Source organism: Convolutriloba macropyga, chromosome 7 (assembly GCF_964194025.1).
Source record: "Convolutriloba macropyga chromosome 7, txConMacr16.3, whole genome shotgun sequence".
NCBI lineage: Eukaryota > Metazoa > Xenacoelomorpha > Acoela > Convolutidae > Convolutriloba > Convolutriloba macropyga.
Window position 1 is genome coordinate 73,208,856 of NC_134474.1, and position 18,556 is coordinate 73,227,411.

At 33.9% G+C, this 18,556-nt stretch overlaps 1 protein-coding gene across 1 annotated transcript; it reads right to left on the reverse strand.

Annotated features, from left to right (window-relative positions):
* Positions 1 to 749: 749 nt before the first annotated feature.
* Positions 750 to 18,535, reverse strand: LOC142342522 (pre-mRNA-splicing factor ISY1 homolog). Its single transcript, XM_075393870.1, has 3 exons — positions 18,182 to 18,535; positions 1,539 to 1,724; positions 750 to 1,309 (listed from the first exon to the last, which is right to left on the reverse strand). Exons 1-3 carry the CDS (start codon positions 18,518 to 18,520, stop codon positions 974 to 976), a joined length of 861 nt encoding a protein of 286 aa, XP_075249985.1. The 5' UTR covers positions 18,521 to 18,535; the 3' UTR covers positions 750 to 973.
* Positions 18,536 to 18,556: the final 21 nt, after the last annotated feature.

The following is an 18,556-nucleotide window of genomic DNA, read 5'->3' on the forward strand; positions in this document are numbered from 1 at the left end:
GTAGATCTGCAGTTCCAAGAATCAAACCAAAAAAGAGACACTCAATTAACCTTATCAATTTGAATTAAAGTACAGAAAAGTCAATTTCAGAGTGAGGAAGTCATTTTTGAGGGTGAGGTAAGTCACGCGTGACGAAAAATTTAATCACAGGAATAAACAAACTCTCCACTAAGAGTGAAAAATGACGTCACCCACGTAATTCAGTTGAAGTTGCATGAACGGATGAACAAAAAGCGTCGAATTAAAAATCCTGTTTACGAAATAAAAAACATAACAGTTCTGACGTACAATTCAAAAAATTGTCATCGATTAAACAAAAAAACTACACCTAGAATGGAGAAATGTTGGATTAGGAAAACCAATTAGAAAAAAAATAGATCCAAAAAAACAGTAAAAATTAATGTCAAAATGTGAACAAAAAACACTAGCGAGAGAGCGAATTTTCGTTCAAACACCGTTTTCTCACTGCACTTTAAAACTAAAGCCAAAAAATTTTACGCCGCAAAACCACTCGCTTTTTCGCTCCACTTCCTGTTTCGGCGTGACCAAAACCATCACCTCAATTTTACTTCAAAAATCATTTAAATGTGCGAACAGATCTTCAAAAAAAGACATCACCCCAATACAATTCAAATTCTTTGTAAAAGAAAACAAGAGAAGGCCAATGATAGCCTCAGCTATCGCTTTGCTGCTATTAATATTAATAATTGCTACTAACTTCGTTTGAGAGCGATTAAAAATTGAAGAACTTCAATGTAAAAACTTATTGCTTTCTAATCACTTATATCAATCGAGCAATTCTAAATCATAGACAGAAGAAACGTTTTTCTGCATTAGTTCGCTCTTCAAAGATGATGAAAGAGACATCGCAAAACTCATCCAAACTCTTCAAGTCGGGATAACGCAACCAAATCACCGGTTGAACAAACTACAAAGAGAACGAATCTCATCATTTTCACATAGAAATGCGATCTCATAAAGTATGACCAAGGATTCTCCGACTTTCTTCAGCTTGTGCAATCATCTGATCACTTGCGTACTGTTTCAACAACTCCATTTTCTTCGACTGTAGCAATTTTTGCTCCACTTCCTGTTGACTGGGAATGTCTGGCACATAAGCCACAAAATTCTGCAATGGTTCGTCTAAAGGCACTTGATTGTGTAGAGAGAGGTCAAGGTCATCATCATTAGCAGTTGCTGCTGTTGTTTCCCCAGTGTCCATTGTTGCTTCCATGTCTTCTGTAGACTGAGTTGACAGTCCGTTTTTGAAATCTTCCACCGATTTCTTCACCATTTCCACCTCAGCTTCCTACGTTAACAAAACCGAGTTTTCAGTTAATCACATGCTGTTTAGTATGTTTTTATACATAAATTTTCCAAGATTCGTTTTATAGAGTACAACTAAATATTCTGAACTAACATTGTCTGAACTGCTATTGCGCAGTTCGGAAAAATGGCATGACATAAATCGGTTCGGGACGAAATAAACATCGTCTTCCAAATGAATTAAGTCTTCAAAGTGAGTTCTTTTAACTCACTTTTTCCAGTCGGATGAGCACCCCGTCATCATCGTCCCTGTACCCATAGTAGTCCGCATCCACCTTCTTCATAAGTTCAGCTCTCGTCTTCCTAGGGGGCGCAGGGGGTTCACTTTCGAACAATTCTCTCACCCCTGGCAGGTCCTTCGCAGCCCCGAAGTACTTGTAGCCGTCCCCTCCAGGCACCTATACACAAATAATCTTCTCACCTGCTCATTTAACACGTTACGAAAGTAGAAAAAATTGTAGTAACCTTTCAAAACTTTGTAGCATTCCTTCACCAAGAGAAAACAAAACTAAAAATCAGTAATTATGCTAGATTAAATTAAAATGTACAAACCCAAATCAACCTTGAGTCCCGTAATTTAAGGCACATACTACACCAAATAATTTTCGAGAAATCATTATGTTGAAATCATTATTATCAAGCTGAAAAAACAAGTTCTTGAGGAGCTGAAAAGACTTCCGGTGAGCTTCAGAAATCGCAGCATTTTTTCTTATTGCTCCACAATTTTTTTCAAAATTGGGGATATATATATATATATATATATATATATATGAGGCTGACTTTTTTCTTCAGTCAAATTTTCACTTTGTGTTTACGCATAGTTATCAATTTTAATTAAAAACTACAAAATTTATCGCAGGTTGACCCCGCCCCTTATCCCTTTCATGTTTTCCTTCCAATTTTTCCTTTCCTCGAATTTTTCTTTCCAAATTATCAATTTCTCCAGGGAGCGGGGTCGTATTCAAAAATTTTTGGTAGCCATTTGAATAGGCTGTAAAAAAATTTTAACCATCTTCAGATATTGTTCTAAAATTCAATATGAATTATCCGAGTTTTTTAGTTTTGAGGTTTTGCAGCTAGTTTGCTACTTTTGAGCTACTTTTTTGGCTATTGTTTCGTTTTCGAGCGCAATCAGTTGGAATTGAAGGGACACCTTTGGCTGAAAGCATTTTTTAGAGACCAAACGATTAAAGTTTTTGTGGTTCAAGACAGTGTTTTTGTTGAGGAAAAAATACAGAAAATTGAACAAGATTTTCTGAGAAATTGAAGACTTCAGGCAATTTAGAGCTCTCAAAATTGCAAAAACCAACTTCTAAAATGTAAAACTAAAAGCAGAAAAAGTATTCTTTTCTAAACTTTCGAGTATTCCGCAAACAATTATTCTATTCTCATTAGAAAAAAAAACATTTTAGTACTCTCAAAACCCTGTAGACGTCTAATCAACTAAATTTATTATTGAAAAGTGAAGTCGAAAAACTTTGTTTTTCAAGAAAGAAAATCTTCTTTATTTCTAATAACATTGTCAGAGCCTGTCGCTCGAATTAATCTACTCCAGAATAAATCAATACAGAAAATTGAGTTAGATTATGGATTACCAGATTGAAAAATTTAACAGAATCGTTCATAATGTTCAGAAACTTGGGAAAGTATTTTTCACTTCTCTGTATATTGACATTTTGCTTTTCGAACTGATCTTAACCAGTCTTTGAGCCCTTCTGTAATTTAACAAACGTTAATTGATTGAGAAATTCCTCATATTTCATATTAAAAGGAAGAATTTTGTGAAAGAACAGAAATTCTTTTTCCGTTTACAATTATTTTGAACTTCCTATTTCTTTCAAAACAAATTAGAAAACTTACTTATTATTTGCCACAAATCGCGGCTCTAAACATATTAAACATTTGTGTCTACTTAATTTTACTGGTAACACGTCTGCAAGATCGTAAGAAAACTATTAGGCCAAATATGCTCGTAAAACAACAAAAAAAAACAAAACATTTCGAAAAAACTCCATCGAGAAAAACTTCATTTTAAATTTCGTGTCGATTTTGCAATTACCGAAAAAATACCCCAAGAAATTAACAACTAGTTTGTAAGAGAGAAAAAAATATCTCAAGACTTGAATGAACCGTAACGAATCTCCAGTAAAGGTCAGATGCCAATAAAAAAGTATTTCATTTTTTTTTGTGTCGGTGTTTGTAATTGTGGGTTTGAATCTGTGTAAGTGGTCACCTGTGTGAGTGCATGTATGTGTGTGCGTTAGATGTATGCAGAGTGTGTGTCTGTGTAAGAGCGCGCGAGGTAGAAAGAGTTAATGTGAGAGAGTTAGTTCCGTTAAAGGTTAGACAAAAAGTCGAGTACAAAATTTGACAGAAATCATGAAAAATTAAAATTACTTATTTGCGACTCTAAAAAAGTCCAATACTTGAACTGCGTGTCTTCTAAGTTCGGAGATACGACATCTGCAAGACTTCGAAAAATAATTGTCCCCTTATGCTCATGAAATGTCCGGATTGACAAAAGATTTCCGGAAACAAAATCATTTGAAACTTAGTGTCAATTTTACGTTTACCAATTTAACTGCCTCACAAATCTATGCCTAGTCTTTCAATCAAAATCACTCAAGACAACCTTTAGCAAAGAGCAAATGCAAAAAATTAAAATTTTGCGTCGCTGTTTGCTTTTGGGTGTTTGTTTGTGTGAGTGGGCGCTTTTGTGGGTGTAAGTGCGTGTGTTTAAAGTGTGTAATATGTTTGCGGCAGAGCGAGAAAAAAGCTGGTACGAGCGTCGAGTGTGTTGGTTCCTCTAAAGGTTAGACACAAATAGAGGCAGAATGTAAAACCTGTCAGAATTAATGACAAAATTAGAAAAAATGCTTAAAATTGCGACAAACTGCGGCTTTCATTCAGCCCAAAAATGCGGCTTTCATGTGAGTTTATAAATCTTTCCGATGAATTATCTGTGATATTTGAAAAAAAAACAAATAAACACATTATGCTCATGAAAAATCAATGTTATATTTTTCAAAAAACTTCAAGAACTTACCTTTCAAAAATGCGTCAAAAAGTCCACGTGTAGTTTTTCCTGAACAAAACCAAAGAAGACCAGTGATGAACCTTTATTATTGACCAATTGCCAACTGATTTATTGCAAACATAAAAGCCAGCATTTATAATTGACCGATTGGCCAAATAAGAGTTTTTTGTAATTCTTTGTATTTGTGCGTTGTTGTTTTTTTTGTATTTGAGTTTAGTTTTTCTGTGTCTGTGTCTAAATGTATAAGACTTATCTTTCTTGAATGAGTCGAAGGACTTTTGTTTTTGTCTGCGAAAACAGACCATTTTTGGTTCAAACAGTACAAGTAAACTTCTCCATATAAGCTGCTTTCGGAACTTTGGGCGGGGGTTTTGGGGGAGTGAGGGTTAATCGACGGAGGTTGGGCACGTTAAGCAATGCTGGCGGTTAAAAGAAGTATACAGTACGCAGAGAACAAAAGAGCAGAACATGAACGCTATCAACCTTTTGGAGTTAGAATTCCAAATTTTTTTGCTAAAGTGATATCAGACATTCAGACAATTAACTATGCGTCTTATTTGTTTTTTTAAACTGCTCTGGGGTTCAGCTTTGCTTTAAAGGCTGTGACAATTTTTTTTAACGGCCAATGACAACTCATGGAAAAACAAAAAATTTACATGGCCTTGTAACTTTGAGCAATGTATATCTATAAATCTAAAACGTAGCCCGCAGATTGCCGGAAAATAGCCGCGATAGACGTTTGTGGCTTTACATGAAATGAAACAGCTAGAGGAAAAAAATAGACAGATCTACCACCAGTCCTTTAAAAGACCACTAGACATTTTGGGTTAGATTCGGACTGTCAATTTTAGAATGACCAAATGACACATACGGTCTATAAGGAAAAAGCCATAAAAGAACTTTTTCAAAATTGATATTCGAAATCAAAAACTCAAAACTAATACTCAAAATTTAGGAAATATAAGTTGGCACTACTTAGATGCACACTATTGATCTTAACTAGTAAATGTTCATAAAATTTAAAGTTCCATATGTGAGTTCAGAAGTTATTTCTTTGAGTGAGGTAAGCCACCCAACTGACCTAAAAGCAGAAAACAAATGACGTCACGCACATATATTTTAACTGCAAAGCAGTAGAGGTAACTGAAAAAGTCAATCCCAAGAGGTCAGGTCGTAAGAATCATCGAAGGAGACGACGAATTAAAAAACATAGCAGGACAAGTCCTGAAAAACAATTCAAAGAATTGAATGAAAAACTTAGAACTACAAAACCTGACCAGCAGATCAATTGATCAATACCAGCTAAAACACAAACAAAATAATCCAAAAAAATGAGAAACTAAAACAATCAAACAAACTAAACAAAAATTTACTCATTGCTAAAACTCTTGAAGCTTTTAACTCTTTGGCAAAATTTTATACCTTTAAATATACATATTTCAAAAATATGGTCAAGACCAATTTTCTTTCTGAAATCGGTCCAGCATTATATCTGCATGACCTGAAAAAATTCATTGGCCCTTGAAGATCAATAACCTCAAAAATGACCGAAACATTAAAATGAAATCAATTGCACATTTTAATGAAATGTTGCTGAAAATCGTCAAATTAATATCTTCAGAATAATTTCTGTGTCTCTAGAGGCTATCAAGTAACCCAATTCCAAGCCCTAAAAAATCATCGATAAGCAATGATTTAAAAAAAAATGGAACTTCAAAAAAACATAGCTGGCAGATTACCAGAAAATAGCCGCAATAGATTCGTAGATCGGCAGTTTAAAAAAAAACAGTAAAAAAGACAGACCAAACCAAAAAAATTCGTCTTTTCATTGAAGGCTGATCTGTTATACTTTGATTAAAAATCTGTATAATTTATTGCTGCCTCTATTAGCTGATCTCAATTAACCTTCATTTGGAGTGACACACACCCATTTGACCTTATCTCTTTGAATTAAAGTAAATAAAAGTCAATTTCAAATTGAGGAAGTCATTTTTGAGAGTGAGGTAAGTCAAGTGTGACCAAAAATTTAATCACGCGCATGAACATAAAAACTCGCTCCACTAAGAGCAAAAAATGACGTCACGCATGCAATTCAGTTGAAATTGCATGAACGAATGAACAAAAAGTGGCTGTGACGTCATATGGTCGTAACAAAAATCATGAAATAAAAAAACGAAGGCCAATAATAGCCCCAGCTATCGCTGTGCGGCTATTAATAAATGAGTGCTCTATCATCATACTATGCAGTGCTCTATCATCAAACCTCAGAAAAGATTCCCTGGCCCCTGAAGCTCGAAAAACCCAAAAAATGACAATTTTGAAAAGTAATTTTGTCTCGCAAAAGGCCTTCATCAACTTTAAAAACTTCAATCTAAGACTAATCAAACAAAGATTTTAAAAAATTACAAAAAACATGAAAAATTGCACTATTTTAAGCCCAAAAACTCCTAAAAATGACTTTTTAACCTTAAATTAAGGCCATCCCAGCTACTTCCCGGTAGCTTCACCACTCTAAGCACTTGGCGGACTACTAAAGCGCACTTTGGGCCTCTAATGAAACTTAATGCCCGCTGGGCTTTACGTTGGGTTTATCCCGTTTTCAAAGATCAAAGTTATTGAAAAGTGTGTGAACACATCTAATATTAAACAATAGATTTATTAAACAATAGCGGCTATTAAACAATAGATTTAACTTTATCGTTGAGCAAAAAATTCAATGTAAAAAAATCTAGCAATTCGAGTTGAATTAAAAGACTTAACAAAGCGTTGTGAAAAAGCCATAGGGAACCATCATGATTCAGGCTTGTATACTTGATTTGAAGAAAACATTAGTTCATACAAAATAATAGTATTTTCCTTTTTTTTTATTTTTTTTGTCCTTCAACGTTTTTCGAACTTTTAAGTAGATCAAAGGTTATTCACCTTCTTGGAGTTTAAATTAAAATGTTCTAGTTGTAGTGATATCAGACATTTAAACAATTACTATGTGTTTTGTTCCTATCGCATGAGAACACTAATTTGATTGACAATTTGTAGAGAGCATCGAGCTAAGAATTCAAACCAAATCTAAAAAAATGATACTTACTATTTTTTGTCTTGTAAAAAACGCTTGACAGCTTGCTTTATACTAAAACGCTTAGCAGTTGTCTTACGAATCGTACGATTTTGAAAAATACAAAAGTTGACCAACTTTAGACTGGACCTCTGGGTTTGAATATAAAGAAAGTATCGGAAAAAATTTTTTCAATACAACAGAAAGTTCTCTTCGGAATGCCTTATTGAAATTACTCGTCACAGTCCCTGCAACGACTAATCTTTCTATGCTTGAGAAGGGTGAAACAGGATTTAAATATACTCTCTGAATAGATTTTGAGCGCAGGTCAGAAGTTGTTGCTAAATATGCATTTCAATTAAAAATTTCAAATTTTGTTTCCACAGTATGCTTTTTGCTTAGACCTTGACATTTTACACCTTGACAGAAAATCAATAGCAGTTAATGTTCTCGAATTTTGTAGGATTGAATATAAGGTTCTGGCGAATAATTTAACTGAAGACTTCAAATATGTATTTCTACAGTGTATTAAATTTATGTCGGGAGGACAAAATTTTTCATTGTTTGACTATTTATAATAATAACCAAGAACTTAGGGCCATCCAAGGAAACTTTTCTTGTCTGCCAGTAGTTTCAGTCAAAGTTTAATTTCTATGTTTCTGCATTCATTGCACAAACATGATCGTCTCCATGTACATATGTTTCCGCAAACAATTTTTTGTCAAAGTATCTGAAGTACTCTTGTGGGCCGTTCTTTAAAGTTCTTCATGCGTTGAATGTCATAGTTGAAATGCTTGCCGAACAGATTCGACAGAAACACTGCTCTCGTCAGAAATCGCTCTCCTGAGTTCCTTTTAGGAGTCTTCTCGTACTGAAGATCGTGCTCACAGCCGTTCTAGTTAGAATTTTCTTTGAAGACAATTTTCCCATTTCATGTATTGTATCGTCCTTGTATTATGTCCATAAACATCAAGAGAACGTGAGCCTCATGATACATCGCCAGTGGAAGAATTTGGAGTCTTTGCAGGCACTCTTTGTACTCCAGTTGCGTTGTCTGTAGGATCCAGGAAGCCGCTTTCTTCAGCACAGCTTCTATCCTTCTGAGGTCTGCTTCGCTTGCCTTCTACAAAGATGATCCCTATGAAACTAGTGGAACAACGTAGCTGCGGTAGAGGTTTTTCCCTGCAAGACGAGACTTTGGATAATTCGTTTGAAGCTCCAGAAAGCTTTCATAGCTTTTTCAACTCTGTTTTCTGATTGGGTTGTCCAAGAAAGATCCGAAGAGACAACCATCCCGAGGTCCTTGTCGAATTCTGGTTTTTCTATGAATCTTCCTCCAAGCTGTACGTCTGCCTCCGCCGTGATGCTCAGTAGACTGCATTTTGCCAGATTCAGTCTCATCATATTTCTGGAACACCATTGCCAGATTCTGCTCGCGTCTACCTGAAGTGTCACAGTGTTGGTGCCAACTACTTTATAACCGTCAGCGTAACCGTAACAGCTGTTCATTATTGTTTCGGGGAGATCATTGATAAACAGATTGAAGAATACAGGTCCAAGGACGCTTCCCTGAGGAACTCCACTTGATACCTGTAATGCGAGAGATTCAGTGGAGCCTATTTTGACTTTTTGTTAGCGTTCTGTGAGGTAGCTCTCTAACAGTTAGTGCTCTTATATTTCGTGGACCCGTGTTGCTGTGGAGCGATAACTTTATATAATTCGTACAGTTTGTCAAACATTAGAGTTTCAAGTAATTTTGAGATGCAATTCAGCAGGGTTAACAGTCTATAGTTTGCTATGGGCTGCTTGTCTCCGTCTTTGAACAGAGGAACAATTGATCCAGTTTTTCAGTACATCGGCAATTCGTGTTTATTGCCAATAGTGTTAAAAACTAGTTCAAGTGACTTACTGATGTTGGTCGCTAGTCTTTTCAAAGGGAGATTTCCCAATCCACCTGGTCCATTTGCCTTCCCAATGTTTAGTGCTTGTAGAGCAGTCTCTATTTCCTTTCTTGAGAAATGGATTATGTCAATTCTGACAAGTTTCCTTTCGTCAATTTTCCGTTGATAGTCGGATTTCGTAAAACCTGACAGGAAGAAAGTGTTGAACAGATCTGCTTTCTCCTCGTCTGTAGTCGCTTTCCTGTCTTCGAGATACATTTCAGACGGTAGCTGAGCTCCTCTGCGTATGCTCTTGAGATAGTTTTGTACATCAGAGAAGTTTCCCGCTGGGAAGATTTTCCTCTCAAACTCATCTTGGTCTCTCGGGAGTCTAGGTTCCGAAACAAATTATGGTTCTATTATGTTGAATTTTATGTTGTTTATTCAAATTGGAAAACAATTGTCGTGTAGATGTACATGGCCGTTCAATATGAAAAAATACATGCATCTTTTCTTCATACTGAGAAGTTTGTGAAATAACTGAGAATTAACACTAAATAGCTACCGATCTCATTAACATAGCTGGCAGATTGCCAGAAAATAGCCGCAATAGATTCGTAGATCGGCGGTCTAAATTAAAAACAGTAAAAAAGAGAGACCAAAAAAATTCGTCTTTTCATTGAAGGCTGATCTGTTATATTTTGATTAAATATATATATAAGTTATTGCTGCCTCTATTAGCCGATCTCAAATAACCTTCATTTAGAGTGACACACACCCATTTGACCTTATCTCTTTGAATTAAAGTAAATAAAAGTCAATTTCAAATTGAGGAAGTCATTTGTGAGAGTGAGTAAGTCAAGTGTGACCAAAAATTTAATCACGCGCATGAACATAAAAACTCGCTCCACTAAGAGCGAAAAATGACGTCACGCATGCAATTCAGTTGAAATTGCATGAACGATTGAACAAAAAGTGGCTGTGACGTCATATGGTCGTAACAAAAATCATGACGACGAAATAAAAAACATAGCCGGAAGATTTCCGGAAGCGACTCGAAGCGTCAGAACTTCACAAACAAAACCGTAAATGCAGCGTAAGCCATTACCATTTGTATTAAACCATTAACTCATTACCTCCCCAGGTCTGATCTAAAATTTGGTGACCTAAACCACTGTCACCAAGAAAAAAACGCAGCAAATTTTTTTATTGAAAACGTTTGGAAACGTTTAAAGTGGTCAAAAATGGTCGAAAAACTGATAGGCTGAAAAAGCTGATAGGGCTATCAATTGCCCTCAAATAATTAATTCATGACTCTAATCTCAAAGATCGGGAAAGCAAACGGCAGATAATAATCCTAGAAACTAAGTTAAATCTTTTCAAAAAAAAGAATCCTCAAAGTTAAGAATCACAAAACCACTACAATTACACTCCTAATCACTGCAATTAAGAAAAAAAAGAGCATATACCTCTTCCTTGTACATACGCTAGAAAACATGATTTCATACTAATTCGAAAATTAAATTGATCATAGAAAAGACATAAGCAGCAGAGGAATATTCAAAGGTAAATAATCGTTTAAATTGAAACCAAGGCCGGAAGAAAGTTGCAGTTAATAGTCTTAGGTGGAAATTGCGGAAAATGTTTGCTATCAAACTCTCAGTATTGCCTTATGTTGAATGAAATCAAATGCAAACCAAAGAAATGACAAAAATCTAAGAGAAAGCTGAAATCATTCATTTTTAACAACTGAAAAAATCAATGTACCAAAAATAAATGTAGGTGCCAGGACAAAGATAGAAAGATAGTAACTAGAATGTGAAGAATATGGGCACAATGTAATGAACACCGTAACAAAATGACGTTCTTGATTTTTGAAAGGTAAAAATCAAATTCAAAAAAAAATCAAGAAAAACGAATACATTTCATTATTAAGGATTCGAGACAGAGAAGATAACGAGCAATCCGATACGAAGATCTATCCTCTTTAAAAGAACTCAAAAAACGGAAAATAGAGAAAAAAGAAACCTCGGAACATTTCGCAAAAAAAGGGTCAAAAAAAGTTTTAAGAATGCATTTGTAAAAAAGTTTTAACTATTTTTCAAAAACTTAACGCCAAAAAATGATTGAATTTTTATTGAAACGAAATTAAATTCCATAATGTTGCACAAAAAAGCTATTTCTAGTAATTAAAACCAAAACAAACAAAAAACTGAAAAAATCTACCAAAATCGGATTCTCATATGTACATTTTATAAAACAAAATTACATCGAGGAAGAAAGAGGCGTTGAGTATATGATTATCAAAAGAAAGTTGCCATATTAACGGATTTTTGACAAAAAGACGGTTTAAAGATCCAAAAATGAAGAAATTAATAGAAAAAAGCCAAAAAAAAATAACTAAAAAATGAAGAATTAAGTGCCAATTTTGAACTTGAAACGCATCTTCAGGCTCTGCAAAGCACTGTGGTATCAATTTCCGAGGTTGAAATTTCAATATAGCATCGAATACAAATTATTTCCACAAAAAACCAAATTACAAGCAAAAAAACTGGGCCACTTAGACGAAAAAACGGCTAAAAACTGTTATCTATATGTGCCATTCAGTCAAAAACTACTTTTCAGAGTCAAAAAGTCATTCACTAAACGCGGCGCATGATCAAAATACTTCTCTCGCTTAGAAAAAATCAGTTCACACGGCAATTTTACTCACTTTAACTTTTAGGTCAAAACATTGTCTGAACGAATAGTACTTCCTGTAAAAACATAGCCGGAAGAATTCCGGAATCGACTCGAAGCGTCAGAACTTCACTAACAAAACCGTAATTGCAATGGAAGCCACTACTTTTTGTATTAAACAATTAACTCACTACCTCTTAAGGTCTGCTCTAAAAATTGATGAAACTTAAACCACTGTCAACAAGAGAAACAAAATGCAGCAAAATTTTATATTATTGAAAACGTTTGGTAACGTTAAAAAATCCGAAATGATTAAAGTGGTAAAAAAAACTGACAGTCTGAAAACCCTGACAAGGTTATCAATTGCCCTCAAATAATTCATGGTTATAATCTAATAAATATCGCGAAAGCAAACGGCAGATAATAATCTTAGAAACTAAGTTAAATCTTTTCAAAAAAGAAAGCTCAAATTTAAGAATCAGAAAACACCTATAAATACAATTCTAATCACTTCAATTAAGGCAAAGAACAACACAAACTTGTTCCTTGTTGTACATATGCTAGTAGGCACAATGTAAGGAACACCGTAACAAAGACATGATTTTTGAAAATAAAAATTCAATTTAAAAAAGTCAAGAGAAACGAATAGATTTCATTGTTCAGCATTCAAGACATAGAAAAGATAACTAGTCATCCGATACAAGGATCTATCTTCCTGAAAAGAACAAAAAACAGGAAAAAGCAGAATTCATAAATACGAAACATTAAAACATTTTGCAAAAAAATTATCAAAAAAACTTTTAAGACTGCATTAATGAAAAAGTTTTAACTGTTTTTCAACTTAACGCCAAAAAATGATTGAATTTTTAATGAAAAGAAATTAAGGTCCCTCATTTTGCACAAGAAGACTATCTCTAGCAATTACAACCAAAAAGCAAAGAAAAATGACGAAAATCGGAAAAAAACTATCAAAATCTGATTAGCATATGTACAGTTTTATAAAAACAAAATTACATCGAGGTAGAAAGAGGCATTGAGTAAATGAATTATCAAAGAGAAGTTGCCATATTAACTGATTTTTGACAAAAAGACGGTTAAAAGATCCAAAAATGAAGAAATTATTAGAAAAAAGCCAAAAAATAACTAAAAATCAAGAAATATGTGCCAGTTTTCAAATTGAAACGCATTTTCAGGCTCTGCAAAACACTGTGGCATCAATTTCCGAGGCTGACATTTCAATATATTATCGAATGATATTTATTTCTACAAGAAACCAAATTAAAAGCAAAAGAATTGGACGGAAAAACTGCTAAAAACGGTTATCTAAATGTGCCATTCAGTCAAAAACTACTTTTCAAAGTCAAAAAGTCATTAACTAAACGCAGCGCATGATCAAAAAAACTTCTCTCGCTTAGCGATAATCTGTTCACCAAGACAGCTTTTCTCGCTTTTGCTTTTATGTCAAAATGCCGCGTGAACAAATCTACTTCCTGTAAAAAAAACATAGCCGGAAGAATTCCGGAATCGACTCGAAGCGTCAGAACTTCAAAATCAAAACCGTAATTGCAATGGAAGCCACTACTTTTTGTATTAAACCATTAACTCACTACCTCTCCAGGTGTGCTCTAAAAATTGATGAAACTTAAACCACTGTCAACAAGAGAAACAAAATGCAGCAAAATTTTATATTATTGAAAACGTTTGTTAACGTTAAGAAATCCAATATAATAAAGGTGGTCAAAAACCTGATAGTCTGAAAAGGCTGACAGGGTTGTCAATAGCCCTCAAATAATTCATCATTCTAATCTGAAAAAGCTCGCGGAAGCAAATTAAGTTAAATCGTTTCAAAAAAGAAAGCTCAAATTAAAGAATAAAAAACCACCTATAATTAGACTTCTAATCACTGCGATTAGGACAAAAAACAAGACACATCTGTTCCTTGTTGTACATAAGCTAGACAACATGATTTCATACCAAATCAAATATAAAATTGATCATCGAAAAGACATAAGCAGCAGAAGAATATTCTAAGGCAAAAAAAACGTTTAAATTAGTACCGAGGCCGGAAAAAAGCTGTAGTAATTACTCATAAGTGAAATTTTGGAAAAAGCTTCCTATCCAACTCTCAGTACTGCCTTATGTTGAAATAAATCAATTGCACACTGATGAAAATCTAAGAAAAAGCTGAAATCATTCATTTTTTACAACTAAAAAAAATCAATATACCGAAAATAAATGTAGGTGCCAGCACAAAACTAAAATGATACTAACTAGAATGTAAATATGGGCACAATGTAAGGAACACCGTAACAAAAAGACATTCTTGATTTTTGAAAGTTAAAAATTAATTTGATTTTTGAAAGTTAAAAATCAATTTAAAAAATTCAAGAAAAACGAATACATTTCATTGTTCAACATTCAAGACATAGAAATAATAAAATAGGAAAATAGTAAAATAGGAAAAAGCAGAATTCATAAATACTATACATTTTGCAAAAAATGGACAAAAGAACTTTCAAGTTAAGACTGCATTTATGAAAGTTTTAACTATTTTTTCAAAACTTAATGCCAAAAAATGATTGAATTTTTAATGAAATGAAATTAAAGTCCCTCATGTTGCACAAAACAACTATTTCTAGCAATTACAACCAAAATACAAACGAAAATCTGACGAAAATGGGAAAAAACTACCAAAATCGGATTAGCATATGTACAATTTTATGAACAAAATTACATCGAGGTAGAAAGAGGCGTTGAGTATTGGAATAGAGAAATTGCCATATTAACTGATTTTCGACAAAAAGACGGTTAAAAGATCCAAAAATGAAGAAATTAAAATAAAAAAAGCCAAAAATTAACTAAAAAATCAAGAAATATGTGCCAGTTTTCAAATTGAAACGCATTTTCAGGCTCTGCAAAACACTGTGGCATCAATTTCCGAGGCTGACATTTCAATATATTATCGAATGATATTTATTTCTACAAGAAACCAAATTAAAAGCAAAAAAATTGGACGGAGAAACTGCTAAAAACGGTTATCTAAATGTGCCATTCAGTCAAAAACTACTTTTCAAAGTCAAAAAGTCATTAACTAAACGCAGCGCATGATCAAAAAAACTTCTCTCGCTTAGCGAAAATCTGTTCACCAAGACAGCTTTTCTCGCTTTTGCTTTTAGGTCAAAATGCCGCGTGAACAAATCTACTTCCTGTAAACAAAAACATAGCCGGAAGAATTCCGGAATCGACTCGAAGCGTCAGAACTTCAAAAACAAAACCGTAATTGCAATGGAAGCCACTACTTTTTGTATTAAACCATTAACTCACTACCTCTCCAGGTGTGCTCTAAAAATTGATGAAACTTAAACCACTGTCAACAAGAAAAACAAAATGCAGCAAAATTTTATATTATTGAAAACGTTTGTTAACGTTAAGAAATCCAATATAATAAAGGTGGTCAAAAACCTGATAGTCTGAAAAGGCTGACAGGGTTGTCAATAGCCCTCAAATAATTCATCATTCTAATCTGAAAAAGCTCGCGGAAGCAAATGGCAGATAATAATCTTAGAAACTAAGTTAAATCGTTTCAAAAAAGAAAGCTCAAATTAAAGAATAAAAAACCACCTTTAATTAGACTTCTAATCACTGCGATTAGGACAAAAAACAAGACACATCTGTTCCTTGTTGTACATAAGCTAGACAACATGATTTCATACCAAATCAAATATAAAATTGATCATCGAAAAGACATAAGCAGCAGAAGAATATTCTAAGGCAAAAAAACGTTTAAATTAGTACCGAGGCCGGAAAAAAGCTGTAGTAATTACTCATAAGTGAAATTTTGGAAAAAGCTTCCTATCAAACTCTCAGTACTGCCTTATGTTGAAATAAATCAATTGCACACTGATGAAAATCTAAGAAAAAGCTGAAATCATTCATTTTTTACAACTAAAAAAAATCAATATACCGAAAATAAATGTAGGTGCCAGCACAAAACTAAAATGATACTAACTAGAATGTAAATATGGGCACAATGTAAGGAACACCGTAACAAAAAGACATTCTTGATTTTTGAAAGTTAAAAATTAATTTGATTTTTGAAAGTTAAAAATCAATTTAAAAAATTCAAGAAAAACGAATACATTTCATTGTTCAACATTCAAGACATAGAAATAATAAAATAGGAAAATAGTAAAATAGGAAAAAGCAGAATTCATAAATACTATACATTTTGCAAAAAAATGGACAAAAGAACTTTCAAGTTAAGACTGCATTTATGAAAGTTTTAACTATTTTTTCAAAACTTAATGCCAAAAAATGATTGAATTTTTATTGAAATGAAATTAAAGTCCCTCATGTTGCACAAAACAACTATTTCTAGCAATTACAACCAAAATACAAACGAAAATCTGACGAAAATGGGAAAAAACTACCAAAATCGGATTAGCATATGTACAATTTTATGAACAAAATTACATCGAGGTAGAAAGAGGCGTTGAGTATTGGAATAGAGAAATTGCCATATTAACTGATTTTCGACAAAAAGACGGTTAAAAGATCCAAAAATGAAGAAATTAAAATAAAAAAAGCCAAAAAGTAACTAAAAAATCAAGAATTATGTGCCAATTTCCAACTTGAAACGCATTATCAGGCTCTGCAAAACACTGTGTATCAATTTCCGAGGTTGGCATTTCAATATAGAATCGAATAAAATTTATTTCTACAAGAAACTAAATTAAAGGCAAAAAATTGGGCCACTTGGATGAAAAAACAGCTAAAAACGGTTATCTGTATGCGCAATTCAGTCAAAAACTACTTTTCAAAGTCAAAATTTCATTCACTAAACGCAGCGCATGATCAAAAAACTTCTCTCGCTTACCGAAAATCTGTTCACCAAGACAGCTTTTCTCACTTTCGCTTTAGGTCAAAATGCCGCGTGAACAAATCTACTTCCTGTAAAAAAAAACCGAGAGAAAACCAATACTCCTCTTCGAGTCGTAAAAAGACCGAGAGAAAACCAATACTCCTCTTCGAGTCGTAAAACAAACCTTAAGAAAACCAATACTCCTCTTCGAGTAAAAAAACCAAGAGAAGGCCAACAATAGCCCCAGCTATCGCTGTGCGGCTATTAATAACAATTTTACGGAGTATTCAGTTTTTCAAAATCTAATTCTTCTATTAGCTTGGAAACTTACCATCTGAGAGTAAATGAAATTTTTTCAAGAACGTTCAAAGAGGTATGTTGGAACAATCTGTGCTACGCAGTTTGCACGAGCCGTCTTGTTCGATTATGTTTTTATTGGAAACAGTTTAAACATCTGCTACGCTCAGATTCATGCGAGCCTTCCTTTTCTTTTCGGTGTAACTATGTTCCTATCTATAGCTCAAAGTATGATGGTTTAAATTTGGCTATCTTAACAGTAGATATTTTACGTTTGTCTAATATACTTCCTTCCCTATACGTCGCCGATGTTAACATTTATCGCGTAATTCTATGTTAAATCAGGACATGACGCCTTTTTCAACAGCACCAATTAGGAAACAAAATGCGTGATCAACCAATTTACAGTCTGGTATTAGTTCGGAGAACAAAGAAACGTTCCCAGATTTCAAGAGTTCATTACGTTCTGCGCTGATTGATCATACCTCACCTCGCAGTTTAAAAAAGATTATCTCTGAGAAAAGCATTATCTCTCTAGGTTTACGTCACCGGGCTTATTGAGAGTAATTGTTGTCTCGCATGTACACTCATATGTTCCCATAACATTTTTAAAAATGGTACAAGATAAAGTTCATTTTTAAATGTGCGTAAGAGGCTTTGCACCCTTTTCCCATTGAAGCTGCTCGTATGGGAATAATGCAGTAGTAATTTAAGATCAAATTGAGTTGAAATTTGTACAAAAAGGCTAAATGAAACGTTTGCTTTACAAAGTATGCACTTAACAAATTAGATAATGATAGTGACCATTCTTGTTTATTGTTCAAACATTGTCCAAGAATAAAAATACAAGCTGCATTTTTCAGTGAAGTTCACTTTATAACGCATTTTGCGAAGTACCAAATAGAGTTTTTGAACAGTAGATTCTTGAACAGTGAAAAATTTTGTACTTGTAATTTAATATTTGCAAGTTTAAGATTACAGGTTATTGGTACTTGCGATTTAATATTTGACTTCGCAAATGATTCGGTAGTTTATAGTCTAATGCTCACCTGAATTCCTTCAGCATTTATCATTTTCGGACCGTATCTCTTGTAGTTTGGACCTCCCAACTCAATGATCCGGTTCTCCCAATGAAATTTGATGCGCAGCAGCTTATTGATCTCATCGTTCAGATCACGAATCCTAAACTCCCCCAATCCAGGGTTCTGAATCTGAGAGATCTTCTTTGATATCTCCCCAATGATTTCACGCCTCCAGTGTTCAGCCTTCTTCAGATCATCACATTCTGAAGCCATGTAGGGTCTTTTCTCAGTAACTTTACCCTCGTTCAGTTTCATCTGGTAAAATCTGGCCAGCTTAGTCATGGCCTTTTCAGAATTCCTCGCCATTTTAACAACACAAAATACTCTGAAATATACAGTTAT